At 41.5% G+C, this 21,836-nt stretch overlaps 1 protein-coding gene across 2 annotated transcripts; it reads left to right on the forward strand.

Annotated features, from left to right (window-relative positions):
• Window positions 1-1,065: 1,065 nt before the first annotated feature.
• Window positions 1,066-21,351, forward strand: slc4a3 (solute carrier family 4 member 3). 2 transcript variants are annotated; one of them, XM_088414411.1, is made up of 23 exons: window positions 1,066-1,136; window positions 2,564-2,825; window positions 4,637-4,826; window positions 4,948-5,198; window positions 5,481-5,659; window positions 6,166-6,395; window positions 9,687-9,832; window positions 9,950-10,130; window positions 10,221-10,356; window positions 13,831-14,014; window positions 14,635-14,740; window positions 15,572-15,756; window positions 15,905-16,124; window positions 16,193-16,408; window positions 16,832-16,980; window positions 17,657-17,851; window positions 17,928-18,107; window positions 18,431-18,520; window positions 19,100-19,266; window positions 19,515-19,768; window positions 19,861-20,030; window positions 20,220-20,393; window positions 21,167-21,351. In XM_088414411.1, the coding sequence occupies exons 2-23, from the start codon at window positions 2,772-2,774 to the stop codon at window positions 21,242-21,244; spliced, it is 3,735 nt and encodes a 1,244-aa protein (XP_088270537.1). In that variant the 5' UTR covers window positions 1,066-1,136; window positions 2,564-2,771; the 3' UTR covers window positions 21,245-21,351. The 2 variants fall into 2 exon arrangements, with proteins under 2 accessions (XP_088270537.1, XP_088270538.1); XM_088414412.1 differs by lacking the exons at window positions 1,066-1,136; window positions 2,564-2,825; window positions 4,637-4,826; ... (1 more) ...; window positions 5,481-5,659; window positions 6,166-6,395 and adding an exon at window positions 8,193-8,570.
• The last annotated feature ends 485 nt before the right edge of the window (window positions 21,352-21,836 follow it).

The raw sequence follows: 21,836 nt of genomic DNA on the forward strand, positions 1-21,836 counted from the left end.
CACAAGACTCCTCATTTGTTCCGGATCAAACTGACCCCACTGACATCTGAATTCCTTGCATTTGTACTGATGCACTGTTTTTAAACCACACATGAACGCACCACATACATTAAAGTACACAACAAAGAAGTTCAATAACAAAGACTCATGGGTCAAATTGAGCCAGGTTGTAAACATTTGAAAGTTTCAAACAAAAGGATGAAGTGCAAGCAGGACACGTTCAAGGCAACAGCCAGTAGAAAAGTGCCAGTTTAATACACATCAGGCAACAAGAGCCACCTGGACAAGCTGCATAGGAAAGATGTGATTGGCGGAGATATGATGGGGGCGGCCCAAAATGGGTTGAGCGTGATAATAGAACACAGCTGGAAATTGTCTGGAGTCACACAAACACACACACAGACAGGAAAATGGACTGAAAAGGTTTTGAACAACAAAAACACTAAACAGTAGATTCCAACCAAAAGTTGAATTTCTCATTTCCAAAGAGATGCTTGAGGTTGCTTGATCTCAAAGCAAACAAGTGAACAAGCCAGATACTTTCACTGATGAAGGCTGCACTTTATCACAATTCTGCCAAATAACACTCACCAATCCGTATGTGTGGTGCATGAAACTGACAGATCTGCACAAAAACATAACATTTGAAACCAGATGAATGTAGAAAAATATCTAACACTGCAAGTCCGCTTAGCCACTGAATATTGACATGACGTTATATCTTTTTTTTTTTTTACATTGAATATATGGATTGTAAAAAAATAGATATTAAAAATTCGACCAAAGATAGAACATACCAGTATATTCTCACTTACACCCAACATGGTGGCAGTGAGCTGGTAAAACAGCATATTGGTATTCATTATTGAGCCTAAAAGTGATTATTATGAAAGCTAGCAGGAGAATCAGCATGCAATTCAACGAAGTTAAACAATGTGCATGCCTGTTGTCCATGCAGCACTTAAACAGGTTTTCTTCCACAGTCACGTGGTCACGAAAAGATTTTCTTTGCCCCCCCCCCCCCCCCCCCCCAAAAAAAAAAAAAAAAAAACACACACGCACAGCGTGTTGACGAAGGAGGACCGCTCCATCCTTAAAATTCCGTTTTCCTCTGGATTGCCCTGCAAATATCCCAGGTATGAAGGCGAACGAAAGCTTGTTGATATTTTTGACGGTTGTGTCGATACAACGCTGAATCTGAATCGCACCTTTTCCAAGCTTGCACAGAGGGCGAATGGAGAAATAAAAGCAACGTTTCTGCAGAATGTCAGACGCATGGTTGCAAAAGTATTATTTGTGAGGTATTCTTCGCAGCTTTGTCTTTCTTAAGCTCGCTCCCAATGAGGAAGCACGTTCGATCAGGCGTTGTTATCGTGTGCATCGCAGCATCTTCCGAAAAGGCGGCGACGACGACGTTCGATCTCGTTTATTGCCGTGCGTTTAGCACATCGACCAAAACAGCGCTAGCTGGCGCAAGTGCTGGAGATGAGCGGTGTTGTGATGATGCAAGTTGAAGCGCGAGCAGCCTTGCCTGGAAGGTCACACACAAACACGCACGAGTAGTAATGACTCGGCAGGAATGAGGATGATGAGGATGTTGCTGGAGCGATGATGATACGCGACGCAAGGATATTGTGCAGAAACTTCCAGAAGGAATACACGGTGACGACACCTTTCCCTGTGGTATGTTGAGAGATGTTTTTGGAACCATGTTAGAACGTCAGACACCACGTATGACGAGTGGTGGAAAGACAAAAAAAAAAAAAAATCGCCATGTGCGTTCTCTTGTCTCAATCGTGACTACGTGACGTCACTATAATGTCTTGTAACCTACATCACGCACTGCAATATACTATGGTTACTTTTTGGGTTTAACTCCGGCACAATGTCGGCATCACCACATTCTTTAACTAAGACTATATGCTTACTCTATTTTGTTACCATTTGTTCGGTGCTAATGTAGAATATCCCCCAATACCGATACAAGTATAAATACCAATGTTGCTTTTGATATACACCCCCCTCAAAAAATAAATAAATGAATAAATAAAATAAAGGAAAGACCAATCTATTCTAATACTCTCTTTCTTTGTTTATCGTGAGGGCTACACTGTCAAAAATGTCAGCAGCAACTGAAATCCGCAAATTCCCTTTTTCATAAAGTGTTTCTTTTGTTAAAAACATACATTAAAATCGATATTTCTTTTATATTTCTTTTTCTGGTCTGACAAAGGAAAACTAACATGAACAGTTGCAAGGTAAAGATGTGTGTATATATATATATATATATATATATATATATATATATATATATATATATATATATATATATATATATATATATATATATATATATATATATATATATATATATATATATATATATATATATATATATATATATATATATATATATATATCTGAGATGGAATTTGTTTTTAATAATTGCTATTTTTTTGACTAGTGTCACATAAAAGGAAGACAAATCTATCTCATACTTGTGTAAAGTCCTGACTTTGTCTGTGTCTTGTGCAGTTGAAGCAAATGTGCCTTTGTTGCGCAGGTGATGCCAGCCCAAAGGCTTCCCGGGTGCCCGGCTGTCAAAGAAAAGGGCTGAGCCCCCAGGTTCCCGCAGCTCCCGGGGGTCTCACCCGCCCCCACGTCACCGCCTTCCCTCAAGCGCCGCCACCTCGGCTCCACCCCCCTGTGACCCGGCAGCTGACTCCGCCCTTGTTACAAGCAATTCCACTCCCGGCTGAGGGTCGAATCCCATGGCTACAGGCGGTCATGCTTCTGAGGTCGATGTTTTGATCAACCTTCATCAGGTGAGACTTGAGTCTTTTGTGTCCCACAAATTGTGTGGGAAAACCTCAGCCTATTCCAAAAATTCACAACAAGCGTGCTTATGTTTTTTTTCATCACAAATATTCAGGGTTTTCTCAAAATTCTGTATCATTCACCCCAAAAATATTTCCATTTAAATTATTATTCAGATTTACCAAAAATCTAGTAATATGAACATGAAGCCTCGTGATGCACTTTTTTTACACCTCAAGATGGCCCTCTTGTTTTAAGGAAAACAAAACAAAACAAGAGTGCCATCTACAGGAACAACAAAATGGTTAATTTTCCCATCACTACTTAACACCACACAATAAAAAAAATATTCACCTGCAGTTTCTACACGTACACACATTCAAAAATTCTAATTACAAAATGTTCATTCAATAACACTTCACTTCATTCCAAATAGTTCAACGGCATTTTACATGCATCACTGGTTTGGTTTATATTTTGAAATATGCAGTGAAAAATGCTGTGTTTTGCGGTAATCTTTTTCCCTTTTAATTATACACACCCACCCACATTTCTTGAATTTTGTTATTTTGTATATATTTAAATGATTTGTTTTTTGAGCATGTTGAGCTTTTTCATAAGAAGGAAGCCAGCTATTCCTCCACATTTCCCTGAGATGAATTCAAAATTGGATTCAACACTTTTGCAAAACGAGCAGATGAACGTGAAAACAAGTTTGTGGCTGTTACTCGGTCGTGATCCCATCATGATGCGCAAATTTAAGCAAACGTGACGAAAAGCAATCATGATTTGAGAACAGAAAATGATCTCACATTAAGAAAATCTTGTTCATCCTTGTGTTCAAAATTCACATTCACCCCCTGGACCAACAAGCACTATGCTGTATTAACACCCAATTTGCCACAATGCTAATTAAGTGACATGAGTGCTGATTGACACCTCTTGAAGGCTTTCGACTGAGACTCATGCGTGTTTTCCTTGCCATCTGTCACAGAATTGAAGACAAAATGATTCCAACACTCCCACACTATTAAACAAGAAATACATTTATGTTCAGGGTTGAGCAACATACAGTATCACTAAAAATGAATGTGGGGCAAATCAGAGTCGGTAATAACAACATGAGAGGGGAAATTTATTGCACTCGTAGACTGCGGCTTGAGCTCATATTTGCCTGCATGCTTGCAAATGTGTTCTGCTCTAAAATGTGCATTGAAAGTTCAGGAGGTGAGAAGTTTTTGGTGCTGCTAACCATGTTCAAAATGGAGAACTAAGGTACAACCGAACGTAGTGTTGACACCCCGCTCCTACACGACCACCTACTTTTTGCTCTATTACTCAAATACTACACAAGATGGCGCCAAAGCCCTGGTTAAAAATGTTGACGCAAGGAAGTACAGTACTGTATAGTCAAGTGATCTATCTATCTATCTATCTATCTATCTATCTATCTATCTATCTATCTATCTATCTATCTATCTATCTATCTATCTATCTATCTATCTATCTATCTATCTATCTATCTATCTATCTATCTAGCTATCTATCTATCTATCTATCTATCTATCTATCTATCTATCTATCTATCTAGCTATCTTTAGAGCACGTGTTGGTATTTTATTCAATTTTTTGCAATAGGTACGCTATAAAAATGCTATAGTTTACATTCATGTATACATACATAGAAAGTTTATTCACATGTGTGTGTGTTTGTGTGTGTGTTGTGATGATAAAATTGTAACAACATCTATAAAAACGGATTCCACTGCAGGTGGTGATATTGCACTAAATGTTGACGCAAGACTTTTTTTTTTTCAAGCTGAGGGATGATGACGACAATGAAGAAGAATCACCTGCTGTTGTCCAGAAAGGAGAAGAGGAGGAGGAAGAAGAGGAGGAGGATTGGGAGAAAGCGCTGTCTATCAAGTACTTCACCGACATCCTCAGTGAATCTGCATCCATCAGTGGAGATCGGATTGGCCCAAACTACACAGAAAAAGATTTTGAGTGTAAGGACACATTACTGTGTTCCATATTTGTGGACGTTTCCTCCGTCGATTCATTGACAGGATTGGAAAATGTTTGTCCAGATTAGCCTAATGCGTTTTAATTCCATTTATCTGAATTCAGATCACAGGCACACAGTTCATCACATCCATCACCCGCTGTCCACCCGCTTGCCCTTAGCCCAATGCCTCCGCAAGAGGGCACGCGGGGCCGAGCGAAGGCGCAAAAAGAAGCGCAAGAAAAGAAAGACGTCCCTGCCGCCCTCCGACGTCACGCCCACCATACACGAGGTGGACGAGGAGGAGGCCGAGTCGGAAATGGAAACGCAGCAGCCGAACTCCGTGCTGGGCCACTTACGTGGTGCTGAAGCACAGGTAATTTAAGGATGAGAAGACACCAGAAAAAAAATCGGATGTGTTTTGTCTTTCTTATCAAAAAGGTTTGTGGTTGAAGAAGTCCTGCTTCATATTTAAATAATTCACTGAAATGAATTGTTAACATCCCTAGGAAATGAGTTACTATAGATATTAAAGAAGCATTTTGACTGTGCTGGCATTGAATGAGTTAATCAATGATCAAAATAGTAACTTTCTGTGATTGAGCTGCTTTTGCCTTCCAATGCTGCCCTCTCACCTCCATCTTCTCCTTACTCTCAGTTTAGTTTGGAGAGTCAAGAGCACTTGGAGAAATCTCTTGCAATCGCCACCGTACACACGGAAAATGAAGAGCAGCGCCGGGCTCAGAAACGCACACTGACTCTCGAGGGGGATCTTGGCTCTGGAGGATATGATGTCACTGACCACCACCAGGAAGAGGCAAAGACCTCCTGCAACGGGTAGATCCTCATTTTTAGTTTTTCATACTGAAACAGTGGTTCTCAACATTTTTTCAGTGATGTACCCCCTGTCAAATATGTTTTTAGTCAAGTACCCCTTAAACAATACTTTTAACATAAAATAAAAAATAAAAAATCCTATCAGTGTTAACCTTTTCAACTTAATTTGTTAATTTGCTTCACAAAAGATAATCAGCGTAAAGTGTCCTCTTTTCGATCATGGAAGAGATCTGTTATTGAAAATAAATTAATTGATTATTAATAAATATTTATCCATAAAAATAATCCACATAAAGTCTCTGTGGTAATAATCACTCTTTCAGTGCCAGACCAGTAAAAAATGGATCTTTGACGGCTACAGTCGTCAGTGGCAGTGAATGAATTCATAATAAAAATGACAACAGAAGATGCAGATTCTTTCAAAACGGTTGAATGACGAAAACCTTAAGGCGAAGTGAAAATATGTCAAACAAGTCCTATAATCAATTTTGCCTGTTGTTTGTCAGCGTCAGGCAAGGTTGTGTGTCCCCTGCCGCCACCTCTGCTGGTCCGAGCTGGTTCTGTCGAAAGGCCGCCCACCATCGCGTGGCGGGCGCCCAGCGGTGCAACTACGACCTGAGGGAGCGCATTTGCATCGGCAGCATGACGGCGGCCGAGACCGCCGTCTATCAACAAGTGCCGACCGATGAAGCTGAGGCGCAGATGTTGGCCAGTGTCGACTTGGATGACATGAAAAGTGAGCCTCGTTTCATTTGGATCATCTCTGGCAATGTTGCCCGACTTTCATTTCATGAAATGAAAGATGAGACGGCGAGCTCTACTGCCCATATTCAATATCACTTTCATGGTGTGAAAGCATTCACATATGACTTCCCTTATTCCAGTGCTTCTCAAGTATATTTTGCCATGCCCTCCTCCCCAGGAAAGAGAACCCCCCCCCCCCCCCTCCCAATTGTTCAACACCATAAAACATAATTCCGTATCATTCAGCATCTTGCCACAATTCCATATTTTTCAATATCATTCCAAATCATTATTAATTTTAATTCAGCTTTCAGTATTCACATGTAATTTTTATTTAACTAGTTTTATTTGTTTTCTTTAGCTTTGCCATTCCCTGCTTACTACTATTTATTACTCACCGATTCACATAGTATTGTACATAGGTAAAAAATACAAAACAATAACCATACTACAAGATGACAAAGAGAAAAAAAGAATTATAAATCGTCACTTGTGACCTTACCTTCCCATAATGCATAATGGAAGGCTTTTGTGTCCCATTTAGTCCCTATCACTTTACTTGACTCCAATTCAGTAGCAGCTGTCTCCCACCGGGATGCATTCTTTGAGGTGGGGACACTGTCTGGCTCCATGTCAAACCAACAATTATGTATGCATATAATTACTTTGCAAAACCACTTGACACCATATGGAATTAATACAGCGGTAAACCACTAAACAAGTTCAACGAGAGTGTAAAAAATTGTAATTAAGCACGGCAATACATAGAAAAAAAGGCATATGAAAGCAGGAGGGAAAGTGTTAGCGTCGTAAGAGGAAAAGGGGCAGTCATGAACTCAGGCAGCAGTCGATTCCCCTTCACCAGCGACCCTGCCTCTGGCCTTTCCTGCCTCAGCAGACTGGAGTAATCATTGACTGTGTAGAAACACAAAACAGGGCTACTAAAATCACAGCTGCCGGCGAGTGATGCTTCATGGTGACAGGCCTTGCTTTCGCTCCTTTTGGGAATTAAAAAAATTCGGTTCAAAAGTTCACAACAACCGCAACGCAACATCCACACGCACAGCATAAAAGGAACCGTCGACAGGCTATAACCTTTGTGGAAGTTTTCATACTGGAAATTGAATTGCCACAGATTGTTGGGTCTTTTTTGGGATATTTGTGAACCGGTTGGCAAATAGGCAAAAGAATGGATCAAAAAGTAGATTCCACCAACCTTGAGCAGTCAACTGGGATTTTGTCTATCAAAACTTCATGCAAATGTAAAGTACAAAAAATACTAAATCCAGACAGACAGTCAAATGACACAAAGTTGTTGCAAAAGGACAACTACACACAGCTCAGGAAAACGAACAAAAATGGAAACAGTGTCACAATTAAAAGTACAACATTGAAAAGCGTTTACAAACAAAATATTTAAAAGATACTTAAAGCCAAAGAAACAAGTCGCTAACAGTCCGGCACAATCACTGTTATATCATCATCGACTACAACATTTTAGCGGGGGGCTTCGATTACCGGTGTTTTCGTTATCTGTGGCAGGGCTTGGTACGTACTAGACCAATGAAAACATCCCATTTACTCTGATTCACTCTCAATAGATGCTTATGGCACAGCCTCAAAATCAATAGCCTGTGGACAAACCCAAAACAAGAGCGCCATTCCCATTGAGTCGTCAAAGAAAAGACCACGCCTTTTTTTGCCAACGAAAACCTTACCAATGTTGCTTGCACTACTCTGACCGTGGCTTCAGAGCGTTGTCTTCCGGCTCCCGGACTGGACTTTGCTTTGGCTTTATGTGGTAACTGAAGTGGACTAGTGACCTGTGAAAAGGATTCCAGACCACGCACCGCAGCTGAAAAGTGTCAGCAGCCCCTGGATGAGCAAGTCCACCTGGAGAGAGAAGGACTGGAGGAGGTACCAGCCGTGGAGATGACAGACCTAGATGGACAAGACAACCAGGCCGAGGAGACGCACGATGGAGCCGAGCCACAGAGCGGCGTCCATCAAGGCTCGAACACGCCGAGGCAGCGCCAAAACGACCACCACGGCTCGCTGTCCATCGTGGAAGGCTTTGAAGACTTTGAAGAGTTTGTTTTCGATTTTGATGACTATGACTTGCTTGAGTCTATTCACACTCAACTGGGGTCTCCAACAGACTCCATCCGTAAGTAGAACGCTGGACTTTTGACAATGGTGGTTCCGAGCCTGTCACCATCAAAACGAGATTTTTGTGAAGCCTTTGATTCAGTTTCATAATCAATGGACATGAGTTTCCACTGCTTCTATGCAATACTACGGGGGGCACGTGTCAAAGAGGACTACGGCGGTACATGCTATCGAGTGAATCGACGGGTCGCTCGACTGCCAGTGCGGTTTCCTGTGTTTCCATTGATTCGGTGGCATCCATTTGGCTTTGGGCTCAGCTACAGCTGAAGCGGAAAGACATTTCATTGACATTTAGTGTGTCCGCTTCTGCTATTTCCATCTACATTTTTGGTTTAAATGGTTCTAAAGCAGGGTTGCCCAAGTGTGGCCTTTGAGAACCAGTATGCACTCTGTTTTTCAATGATTACACACCTGATTTTAATGCTCACCGGGTTTTGCAAAGACCTAAGGACAATCCTGATCATGTGAATCAGGTATTTTGGAGGTGTGTCACATGAAAAACAGGCTGGCAGGAGGGTCTCAAGGACCAGACGTGGGCACCGTTGTTCTAAGGTGACCCGCACATGATCATCCCAGAAAATAAGACCCTTTGTTATCTCAGCACAACGATCGTGAAATGTACTGTATAAGAAGGAAAAAAAATAACGTGAATTGGATTATATTTGGAGAATTCACAACTCACTTCATTGGCGCTGTTGCTGCTTATACTTAGCAAACTTGCAGGTCTGCTTGCGAGCAGAGATGGTTTCTGGCATGTGTGCAGGCTGAAAAAAGGCAACGTTCCCCAAATTGGGACCAATTGCCATTGCCACTGGGAATTTTGGGCGCCATTCAAACTGTGAGGATACATGTTTTAATCTGTATATAATTATTGGATCATAGATCTGACAGACATTCACGTAGCAGTGGAGGGATTTATACTTCTTAAAACAGAACCCAACGGCAAAAATACAATTAAAACAGCAGTGGGCCAAAAATTGTACCCTGTGGAACTCTGTGCAAGATTGAGGTGATAACATCATATAAACTAGTCATTTTTCAGCGACAACAGGTATTTTATTAATACTCGATGAGCTACTATGATATCTCACGGGAAGATTTCGGTTTCGTCCAGGTCACAGATTCGAAGACAACCCCGGAGTGAGGCGCCATTTAGTGAAGAAGTCATCCCGATTTCAGATTGGCCGTACCAGCAACAGTTCCACGCCGTTGTCCAGCCTGAAGAAGAAGAAACGAGCGTCAGACAAGAAGACTCATGAGGTCCATGCAACACACTCAATTAGCTTGTTTTTTTTTCTTTTTGTCCAATCAATGTTTACTACCAGTATAGAAACACTTTGAGGACAAAGTAGGTCACATGCTTTGCTTCATCTCCAGTTATTTGTGGAACTCAACGAGCTGATCGTGGAAAAGGACCATGAAATGCGTTGGAAGGAACGTGCTCGCTGGATCAAGTTTGAGGAGGATGTCGAGGAGGAGACGGATCGCTGGGGCAAACCTCACGTGGCTTCGCTCTCATTTCGCAGTCTGTTGGAGCTTCGTCGCACTATTACACACGGTAAAGGGACTCTTCCAGCATCTTTTCAAACAACAGCTCATTGAACGGCGAAAACCTCAGTATGTCATTCTTGATACCTATCTTTCCAAGGTGCAATTCTTCTGGACCTGGAGCAGAACTCTCTTCCGGGAATTGCCCATCTGGTGGTGGAGACGATGATCATTTCTGATCAGATTAGAGCTGAAGACAGATCGTGCGTTCTCAGGGCTCTTCTGCTCAAACACAGGTCTGTCAACATGCTTAGTCCTCACACATTGACAACTTGATGAAGTATAGCGGGCGGGACAGTAGCAGACTGGTTGGCACATTTGCCACACAGCGGCGAGGTCGTGATTTCGAGAAAATGGATGGATAGGTGGATGGAGTATGGCCTCAATGAGTGAAAATACATTTTGAAGAACCAAATGTTTTTAAACTCTTACTCTGTAAAAACATGCAAATGTCAATATGAAGCCTCTCTCCCACTGAGGGACAAATGTTTGCCAACATGAAGGAACCCTGGTGAATCCTTGACGTGACCACGCTTTCGTTACCTTTGCAAACGCTCGCAAATTGTGGAACCTCAATGGGAGGGGGGCTTAAAAGTTAGACATAACGCCTAATCGACTTTGAGTTAAAGTTAGTCTACCCTACCCACAGGGTCATTTATTAATGAACGTCTCATCATCGTGGTCTCAAATGGAATCTGAGGTTTCACAATGAGAAAACACTGAATTGATTCCATAAGTGCATTGTTGAAAAACTCGGTACACTGTCACACATCACCAACAATAACACATCATCTCTAGGTCGTATTAAGTTCAGCAGATGCTCATTTGTTCCCCAGTGTCGTGAGCAGAAACAAGATTTAAAACGGAAGCATGGATTGTCAACTTGTTACAATAGTGTAGTATTGCTTCTAAGTGCAAGCTGACTGAAATTAGCCCCTAAAATGGATGTTTATTGTCAAGTGTGTTGGTTTTGGCTATATCTATGACATATTAAACCGATTTCCATCATAAAGAATTAGTGCCCAGTGAGGAGACAATGGGATTTGTGAGTAACTTTGTCAATTCGAGCCCTAAAGTTCAATCATATTTCCCACCCGCAGTGTTCATCTGTGTTTTTACAGCCTTGGCCAGAAGCTTTCAGTGGAGCTCAGACTTCTTCATCTCAAACGTTAGTCTGGGTGATCAGGAAACATTCAGTTTTTTCATTAAATGATCTCGTTTTCCCTCAGTTCGTCAATGGCAAGGAATTGGCCGCATGTTAACATATGTAAGACGACACATGAGAAGATCCGAGCTGCCCTCTTCCTTATTCTTTTGGTTTTGGTGTTAGAAAAAGGCTGACACAGGGAACCCGCAGTGGGAATTTCCAGAATGTTAGCTTTAACAAGACTTGGCCCATCATCTGAACTTTCCTGTGGTTGACAAGGCTGCAGATGTTGAAGCTGTACTGTGGTTGTGCCTGGCCAACGCCATTATCGATGGCAGTCCAGCTCTTCTTCTCTGGGGTGTCCTAATAAAAAGGACAAAAGGAAACAAAAAAAAACGCTATTTGACTTGCCTTTATAGATCTATTTTGTTTTAATGTAAATCATGTAAATGATGAGGAAAATGTGTATTATATATTAGTTTAGATTGATTGTGTGCAATTACAATTTTTTTCACGTCCGATATGACGCCAATATTGTAGTCTACAGAGCAGAGCTTTTCAACCTTTTTTGAGCCAAGGCACATTTTTTTCTTTGTAAAAATCTCGAGGCGCACCACCATTTGAAATCTTTACTCAAAACTCTGTAGCTTATAATAACAATTTAAGTCATTCTACTTCAAGCTTAATCAACATGGATTAAAAAAAAAAAAAAACCTTAGGACCTTAAGACCTTGTCTTACTCTCATTTGAGTAATTTCCTGCAGCACACCTGACAGCACCTCAGCAGCAGTGGTCCCACAGCTGACATCTCCTACCTTATACTTAGGTCTTTCTCACATGCAGTTGTTTTGGGTTCTGCATGCTCTGGAACAGAAGATCATGAATGGAATATGGAATGGATGACTTGTGTATGCGCTAACATCAGAGTTTTTGGATGCAGACCAGCGTAATCCAATATTGTTTTTTTTTAAACTGGTATCCAAAACCGGTATCGGATCAGGACACTAATAATTCTGGTTTAGCCAGTTATGCAGTTCTCGTATTTTGTTAAATTCTATTTGAAATACCCTGTTCCCGCCGATAAAGTTTGCTGAATGGTCTCATATCATTGTCAGGACATGATGTGTGCTCAAATAGATTTGTTATGTTCTGTACATAATGTAACATAATCTATGTGACAATCTTTTGCTCTCCCAAAGGCTCTCCTGCCTATTGACTTGGAATTCTAATGACATCCCCGTAATTCTGCCTTCAAAAAAAACCCCGCAGTGGTAATTGATTAGACGTATAGATTTTAAGGATTACGTAATGAAAATACATTAGCCACATGGACGCTGTCAAAATGAATTAGCGGGACAAAAACAACTCGTGCCTATCCAAATACAACAGCTGAGTCAATGGGAAAACAGAATATGTCACTTGTATGGTAGAAAATGCGGTATGGTATGGTGAGATCTCATTAATAAACATGTTTCAGAGAACGATCCAGCCCAAATTTGGCTGGGCCCAATGAGCAATTCACGCGCACACAAAGCAACACAACTAATGCGAGTAAAATAAAGCCACCCAGCCAAAATTCCAAGTGGGCCATCGTGCGGTCATTGTCAGCCTTTCCATGTAAATTCCCGGCATATCGCTGGCAGCGTCCGTAGGGAAAGCAATCCTCCGTCATTACGCTCATTATAAGACTGACATCAGATTTACAACGTGGAAAGAAACACATCGAGATGCTGTTAGCGTTTGGCTTGCCGCTTGCACGGCCCACTCGAACAATTCATCAGGAACGGCTTGTGCTCAATTCTCTTTCACAGTTCCACCTTCTTTAGACAAGAGCTTGTTTTGTCAAAGTCTGCTACCATCATCCCCGACGGACCATGTGGTCCTCATGAGTGGGGGGGTGATGTCACCATTGGATTTGGTGGACAGTAATGAATTTGAGATGACATTAGAGGGAGTGAAACTTTGTTAAGTGAAACTTGTGGTTCACTATTCACAAATAACGCTAATTGTATTATTTTTTGTTTTTTGTTTGCTTTTCACTAAATAGCTTGTCATGGTTTTCACACTCTTTATGAAATAGTGTCATAGCCCTGTCTAAAAAGGAACTGGTGAGAAAAAATACCATGAAGTGTACGACTGCAGAGTTAATCGAATTTTAATCGCGATCACGATATTGGCCGTGATTAATTAAGATGATCCTCTGCAATAGTAACATTTAAAAACCGGCCACCTATACTTGTCCAATCAAGCACTTTGTCATCCTATAACCAAGGGGCAAACACAAGTTTAAGACTTCAATAAGCTTAAGAAATAGCAAGCCAGCAAATCCAGCAGCAGCGGCGAGAAGGGCAGCAGCTAGGCTTGGTTTATGTTTGACGTGCCCGCGAGATCCACGCAGCGCCACACGTCAAATGTCGTCATTTTGACAACCACGCAGCCAGATCTTCTGCAACGTGTACCTTCTGGAATTTCTTTACCACGTGGAAAACATGGCGGAGGAACTATTGCAATCTTCAAATCTCATGCATCAATTAACTCTATTTTTTGTTTTGTTTTACGACAGTCACCCAAGTGATATGAAGCACCGTTTTCACCGCAACCACTCGTCAAGCAGTATTCACGGCAGTTTTAATCACAACCACGTCCAGGACACCAGCTTGCCCCTTGTGGCTGAAGAAATGGAAGATCACCAGGATGGCAAAGGGCCCGTGTATGACCCCAAACAAGATGTCTTTGTCAGCCTGTTTGTAAGTTGCCTTGACTTGTTGAATGGCTTCTCAATGGTCCAAATGGAACAAACGGTTTCTTGCGATACGTGCATACAGATATTGACTTTTACATGTTCCGGTACGACCCCGTTTTAGAGACGGGAGGTTCCGTAAGGCTATAAAAAAGTTGAGACACGTCCCTCCCCTCCGTCTTTTTCCTTACGGGAATCTCTCAGTGTAATTGAACTCAGCTCTAATCAATGGCAATCTTCGATCAGATCATTCTAAAGGGGGTTGAAGTCCCTCCGAGAGACTTGGAATGCTTGACCAGGTCACCAGCAGTGATGGTGCTGGCTCACTTGACCACATGCATCGAATTATTTTCTGAGTCAACACACTGGCACTTCTTTTGAAGAATTTGTGATGCATTGACCACGACTTTTTAATGTTCTTAATGATGTAAAATGTTGGCGTTTGTCTTCATGTGTTTTAAAATTCAAAAGAGGTTGAGGGGGTCAATAAGCAATATCGCGGCAAGGCTGCATATGGTACTGTTGGCTCAATAAAACAGCATAATTGGTCCAAAGCCGCATTGTGTTGTCACAGAAGGTTGTTCCGAACAATCATGTGGATCAACAGTGTACTGTTCTTTCTCCAAGAAATCTCTCCACCCCGTATCTCCGGAGAGCCATCCGGCAGCCGCCAGATCTTTGAAACTCCTGGCCAAGATACCAAGAGATGCTGAAGCTGTCATTGTTCTAGTGGGTAAGCGTTTGGAAAAAAATACCGCTTCATTTGCTTTTGGCCTCTCTTTTCTCATCGGAATGATTCACGCACATCATTAAAGACATGCTGTCATTTTACAGTCAACGTCAGTTTGATATATTCAAACCAGCTTTTGTCGCCTGCTGTCGAGACTTTAAACTGCTGTAGATAAAGTCGTCCTTTGTGTTTTCTCTCCATGTGACATGTCATTGTACTTTTTACAGCGGCTCAAACTTCCTGTTGGTTGCGTATGCGTAGTTGGGACCCATCGGTTTCATCTTCAAAGACAGAACAAAATGCTGATTAGAGGTGAAACCAAGCGATGATCAAATTACTCCGCGACTATTTTGAATCGATTGTTTATAGCTATTTAGCTTCAAATTGTTCGAATGCTCAGATTTCACAATCCTGACGCTAAATATTCCAGGGTTTTAAAGTCCAAGCAGATGGATTATATTCTTTGCAATCGCTAATCAAAAATAATCTTGCAAACATCTGCTTTGAGATGTTGAAATAAAACTGGAGACCTCAAGAAATGAGAAACAAAAATCCAAGTTGAATAGGATTTGTCACTCATTGTTTTTTTCGCCTTTTTTGACCATAATTACATACAACAAATATTTTAATGATGTTATCTTTTCATCGTCAGCCGGGATGAGCTAAGAAAAACAAGATTTAAATGGAAAGATGGGAAGTTAAAACATCCTGGTTGATTCATCAAAATGTTTTTACCAAGACATTGTAGCTGGAATGTGACCACCAAACCAAGTCACAACAATGAAAACCAATCTCGGTGGGAAAAGCATGAGCTTCCATTTTGTGTCTTGGCAGGCTGCGTGGAATTCCTGGAGCAGCCGGCCATGGCCTTCGTTCGGCTGAATGAGGCCGTGCTTTTGGAGTCCGTGTTAGAGGTTCCGGTTCCCGTTCGCTTTCTTTTCGTCCTTCTCGGTCCCAGTCAGGCCAACGTGGACTACCATGAGATTGGACGCTCCTTCTCAACACTCATGTCTGACAAGGTGAGAAACAAAACCAGATTTTGACGATGAAATTCAAAAACACATTCCCTAGATGACTTTAAACTACTGTAAATCAAGCCCCCCCCCCCAAGGCAAACGAAAATACAAATAAAACGCACTAAAAATACGTTCATGTTGTGAATTCCAGAATTTCCACGAGGTGGCTTATTTCGCTGACAACAGGCAGGATCTTCTAAATGGAATCAATGAATTCCTAGACTGCAGCATTGTCATCCCGCCATCTGACGTGGCGGGCAAAGACCTGCTGAAGACAGTAGCTGACTTCCAGAAGCAGATGCTGCGCAAGCGCAAGGAACGGGAGCTGAAGAAGCACCACTCTTTGTCCGGCATTGAGCAGAACAACAAAGGTAATCAGTCATGCCAGCTTTGGTCAGACGAGACGTTCATGGGACTAACCGTCACATGCGCCATCCAGACATGATTCAAGAGGAGGAGGAGGATGGCGACCAAGAAGTAGACCCGTTGAAGCGATCGGGGATTCCTTTCGGAGGACTGATCCATGATATCCGGCGCCGCTACCCCAACTACATCAGCGACTTGAAAGATGCCGTGGACATGCAATGCGTGGCTGCTGTTATCTTCATTTACTTTGCCGCACTGTCACCCACCATAACGTTTGGGGGCTTGCTCGGTACGGCAAAACCCACAACACGTTTCATACTCATCAAATAATCCACCTGGTGCGGTATTTCTTTAGCATGAAGCTTCCAATGGTGGGATTTGATTAAAAAAATTAGTGCTACAGTCTTAAGCTAACATGGGAGAGTTCATCTTTTTGGTTAATGAGCCAATTTTGCAAACTGCCTTTGTTCTAGTACGGTCATTCAAACATTCCTGAGAAACTGATTTGCATCTAAATTTGAGTCACCACCAGTTTGCTTACTAATAGATGTAATCACAGGATATTAATCATCTTTGTAGGGGTAATTGCTAGTTCTGACACTTGGATAATTAAAAATGTCCCGGATCAATATGACAGAGAGACACAAGTGCTGTTCGGGAGAATCAAACCAATTTGGAGTTTAACAGGTGCCGTTGTTGTCCTCGCATGCAGGGGAAAAAACTGAAGGCATGATGGGTGTGACTGAGCTGATTGTTTCCACTGCAACAATTGGAGTTCTATTCTCACTCCTGGCTGGTCAACCACTTCTCATCATTGGATTCTCTGGACCTTTGCTGGTGTTTGAGGAAGCATTCTACAAGGTAGCGCACAAGCACAATCCGTATGCAAAACTGTAAATGTAAAAAAAAAGCGTTGTGCCAACCACTGAGAATTGGCATTAGCCACCAACATCTTAAGAAAAAATAAAACAGCAATCTACAAAAATGGAGAAATGTGGCATCTCATCCTAATTTTCTGATTGGGAAAATAGTAGTCTATAATAGTATTAGAATTATTAGTAAATAGTATTTCTGTCTTAAAGTTTAGTCTTCTATTCATCCTGGCTTTGACTCGACTCCTGTTTACTCAGATTTGACTTGGACTTGATAAAAGTGGTCGTGACTCCAACTCTGTGTGAATATCATTTAGGCGAAGAGAGCTTTTGCAAAATGAGTGTGAAGCCAAATGTAGGAACGATATTGAGCCAGCGAATTGTTATGAAGAGAAGGAAGAAAATGTAAATGACTGGAGTCCAGTTCAGGGCGTACCCCGCTTATTGCCTCGAGTCAACTGGGATTGAGTAAACTCACTCAAACCTCTAAAGAAGACCAGGAATATTGAAAATCATGTTTGTAAAATATGAGGTTCTTGGTAAAAATATTGTTTTTCTCTAACAACTGATTTTCAGCATTTTGACGAAAATCAATCCAAATACACCGTACATTATACTATCTGACTACACTGTGATACGATGCATTGTCATGTGTTACGGCGCAGTTCTGCCAGGCCTACGATTTTGAGTACCTTACGGGTCGAGTGTGGATCGGGTTCTGGCTGGTCTTCATCGTCTTGCTGATCGTGGCGGCAGAGGGCAGCTTTCTCGTTCGCTTCATCTCACCCTTTACACAAGAGATATTTGCGTTCCTGATCTCCCTCATCTTCATCTACGAGACCTTTTCTAAGCTCATCAAGGTCATTATGACGACCGCCTTTGCGCACTGAGCTTTTTGATAACATGATTGATATAGTTTTTGGGTTTTTTTTTCAGGTGTTTCAAGAACATCCGTTGATGGCATGGTACCCAGGGGATGCTACCCCTCCATCTGAGCTTCAGGACATCCAGAACCAACCCAACACAGCTCTGTTGTCTCTTGTCCTCATGATGGGCACATTCTTTGTGGCTTTCTTTCTCAGAAAGTTCAGAAACAGTCGATTTCTAGGTGGCAAGGTAATCACGGAGTGCTAATTCCGACACTCAACCCTCTTATTGCTTTTGTAGGTCTGGAATAAGGAGAATGCCTTGCGCTCAATTTGACCAAGTTTTGTAGATTTGGACATGTAGAAGTAATTGCATACATTCAACTTTTTAAAATTACATTTTTTATGATCTTTTTCTGTCTTAAATTGGTCTGTTTAAGACCTACCTAAGGATGATTTAGACCCATTCTTCCACACCTCTAGTGGTATTGTTTTTGTTCATTCAATGAGTGATTGATATTTTTGTGACTAAAAGGTGACTTTCTAATTTTGTTGTTGTTTTTTTTTCCACAGGCAAGAAGAATCATTGGAGATTTTGGTATTCCCATTTCAATTTTAGTTTCTGTGCTGGTGGATTACTCCATCACTGACACTTACACACAGGTAAATGGCTCTCGAAGATTCCAGTTCTAAATACGCAATTAAATTACAAAGCCCCTCAAGTAAATATTTCAATGTATATATTCTGATGACTGTTTACAGTCATAAAACACACACAAAGAATGTAGATTACAGTAGATTACAACTCCTGCTCACATTGGTCGATGGTCGTGCCGAGAGCCAATCACATGTCTTGTAGGAGTGCCCGTCTCCCTTATGAAACGTACACACGCTTGTTAGGTAGGCGCCAAGAGGGTTAGGGTTGTGGTTGGGGTTAGGGGTTGGGATTGGGGTTTGGGTTAGAGACCAGGAGAGTGCAGCGCAAATAAATGAATAAAACAAGTGATGTTTTAGACAGATTTCAAATTTAAAATATATTTTTTTAACCATAAAGAGTAAAAAAATAGGAAGCAATTTGGATTAAAGGTGACTCACTGAAAAAGCTGCATTTCTATAGAGCACTCCTTATTTTTGAGAAATTAAAGGATTTTAAGTAGGCCTAATGGTCCGAAAAGTACAGAAAATTGCTTTTGACCATTTGTCACCTTGGAAAGGTTCTTAACGGCTCGTATTTGCTTTCAGAAACTCAATGTGCCATCGGGCTTTTCAGTCACTTCCCCGGAAAAGAGAGGTTGGTTCATCAGTCCCTTTGGTGACAAGCAGGCCTTCCCTACCTGGATGATGGGAGCATCCGTTGTACCCGCCCTTCTTGTATTCATCCTCATTTTTATGGAGACTCAGATCACCTCGTAAGTGTCCTACATGGTGTGTGTGTGTATATATATATATATATATATATATATATATATATATATATATATATATATATATATATATATATATATATATATATATATATATATATATATATATATATATGTATGTATATATATATATATATATATATATATATATATATATGTATGTATGTATGTATGTATGTATGTAAATGGGACCCTTAAGATGATCCATTCCACCTCTTGTTTCACCGGCTCAGTCTGATTGTCAGCAAGAAGGAGCGTCGGCTGGTGAAAGGCTCGGGGTTCCACTTGGACTTGCTGCTGATCGTCATCCTTGGAGCCTTCTGCCCGCTGTTCGGCCTGCCGTGGCTGACGGCGGCCACGGTGCGCTCGGTCACCCATGTCAACGCCCTCACCGTCATGAGCAAGGCCACGGCCCCTGGGGAGAAGCCCATGATCCAGGAAGTTAAAGAGCAGAGGCTGACGGGGCTTCTTGTCGCCGTGCTTGTCGGTAAAAAATGATTGCAAACACGTAGCTTTTCCATTCCTTACCAAAGATTCATGATAAGGTTACCGTAACGGGATTTGGTCGCGCCCAATCAGGCATGTCGATTGTGATGACGGACGTGCTGCGCCTCATCCCTCTGGCCGTGCTGTTTGGCATCTTCTTGTACATGGGGGTGACCTCTTTGACGGGAATCCAGTTATACGAACGTATCACCCTCATGGTCACGCCGGCCAAGCACCACCCCGACCACATTTACGTCACCAAGGTAACTGGCAAATAAAGTTCTTAATTGATTTTAGCATGTCAAAAAAAATACTGGGATTAAGTACATTATTGATAAAGTTTGAGAAGCTTTGCTGTTGGAAAGGCCTGGACGGAGGAGCGGGCCACTTCCACAGGGTGGCACTAAAAACCCGGAGCCGGCCCATTCATCAAGCTTTTGTGCTTTGCACAGGTGAAGACATGGCGCATGAACATGTTCACCCTGATTCAGCTGGGCTGCATCGTGGCGCTGTGGGTCGTCAAGTCCACGGCCGCCTCCCTGGCATTCCCCTTCGTCCTCATCATGACGGTGCCGCTGCGCCGCGTCATCCTCTCCAGGATTTTTGAGGAACGGGAGCTGCAGGCGGTAGGTGGCGCGGCGGGGGCTTTCCAGTCATTCCCTGCTGGAACTTTTGACGCTCCCGCAATTGGATGGACCTGTCCAATACTCACACCTCCAAAGCAAAACCAGATATGGAGTTTTGGATTCCTTCATGACAAATGTAAACTGTTTCATGTTTCCACCTGGAAACGTTCACTTATTCGGCAGGGTGATGTTTTTGTGGCTGCGCTCGCAAAACAAACAACAGTTAAACTTATTTTTTCTTCGAGAATACATTTGAATACATCTTAAAGTGAGATTTTAAAGTGAAGATTGTAAAAAAGACAGTTTCATTTTGAAGCCAAATCTCAGTTTAGTGTATATGAAACTGTTGTAAAGTCATTTCCATTTCCAAGACGAGATAACACCGCAGCTACAAGCGCTCACTTGGTCTTTTTGATCTATTATTGTGCCCTGACACAAACAGCAAAAAAACTTCAAAGTAAACCACACCTAAGGACCACAAAGGACCAAAATGAGGGCAAACTTGGCATTATTTAGCTCACACCTTACCTTGGATTTACCTCGCATTTGTGACCCCATTTATGATAACTGTTTCAGAATGTCCTAAGAACCATTACGACCTTGAAAAATATTTGACAAGAAGAGAAACTACCTTTTCTGACACTCGTCAACATTCGCCCTTAGACATTCTAAAATAGTTAATTGTTCTGAAACGTATTCGTTTTTTTTTTTCTGAAAATGTAAATTGTTCAACTGAGCCATCCAACTTAAGTCATTGTTGTTATGTTCAACAGCTGGATTGTGATGAAGACTCGCCCAACTTTGATGAAGATGGACGGGATGAATACAACGAGATTCACATGCTGGTATAAAGCTGAAGGAGCCACAAGACCACTTTTCCTTCATCTCGGTCTTTTTAAGAGTTGGACAAGAGCCAGAAGGCAAAAAACATTAGCAAAGGCGTAATCTGTAGATTGATATGATATATACAGTATATATATATATATATATATATATATATATATATATATATATATATATATATATATATATATATATATATATATATACACACACACACTCATATTTCTCCCCTCAAGTAAGTAAAGAAAAAAGTCATGGCAAGACAATGACCACATCTATCCCTTTAATTACTCTGCAGGGTTTGGGCATATGTGCAATGTGGATGAATAACAGGAGGGCATTGAAAAATGTATTCTGTATATTGAAATAATAGGTGAACGTTTTGCCCCGAATTCAAAAAGGATGTCGCAGGAAACAAGCCAAATGATATGACATGCAACACATTTGCTTCCTTGAGACAACTGCCATTTCCTTTACAATCTGCACAAAAAGCTTGAAGAGAAAAGTCATGAGATGTCTTTGACCTTTTCAAAAGTCAAGTTTTCATAATGTCCCCTTGAAAACACAAAACACACACACAAAAAGAAGGCTTCAAGGACC

This window comes from Hippichthys cyanospilos, chromosome 5 (genome assembly GCF_059441005.1).
Source record: "Hippichthys cyanospilos isolate Australia breed blue-spotted pipefish chromosome 5, RoL_Hcya_1.0, whole genome shotgun sequence".
Lineage (NCBI taxonomy): Eukaryota > Metazoa > Chordata > Actinopteri > Syngnathiformes > Syngnathidae > Hippichthys > Hippichthys cyanospilos.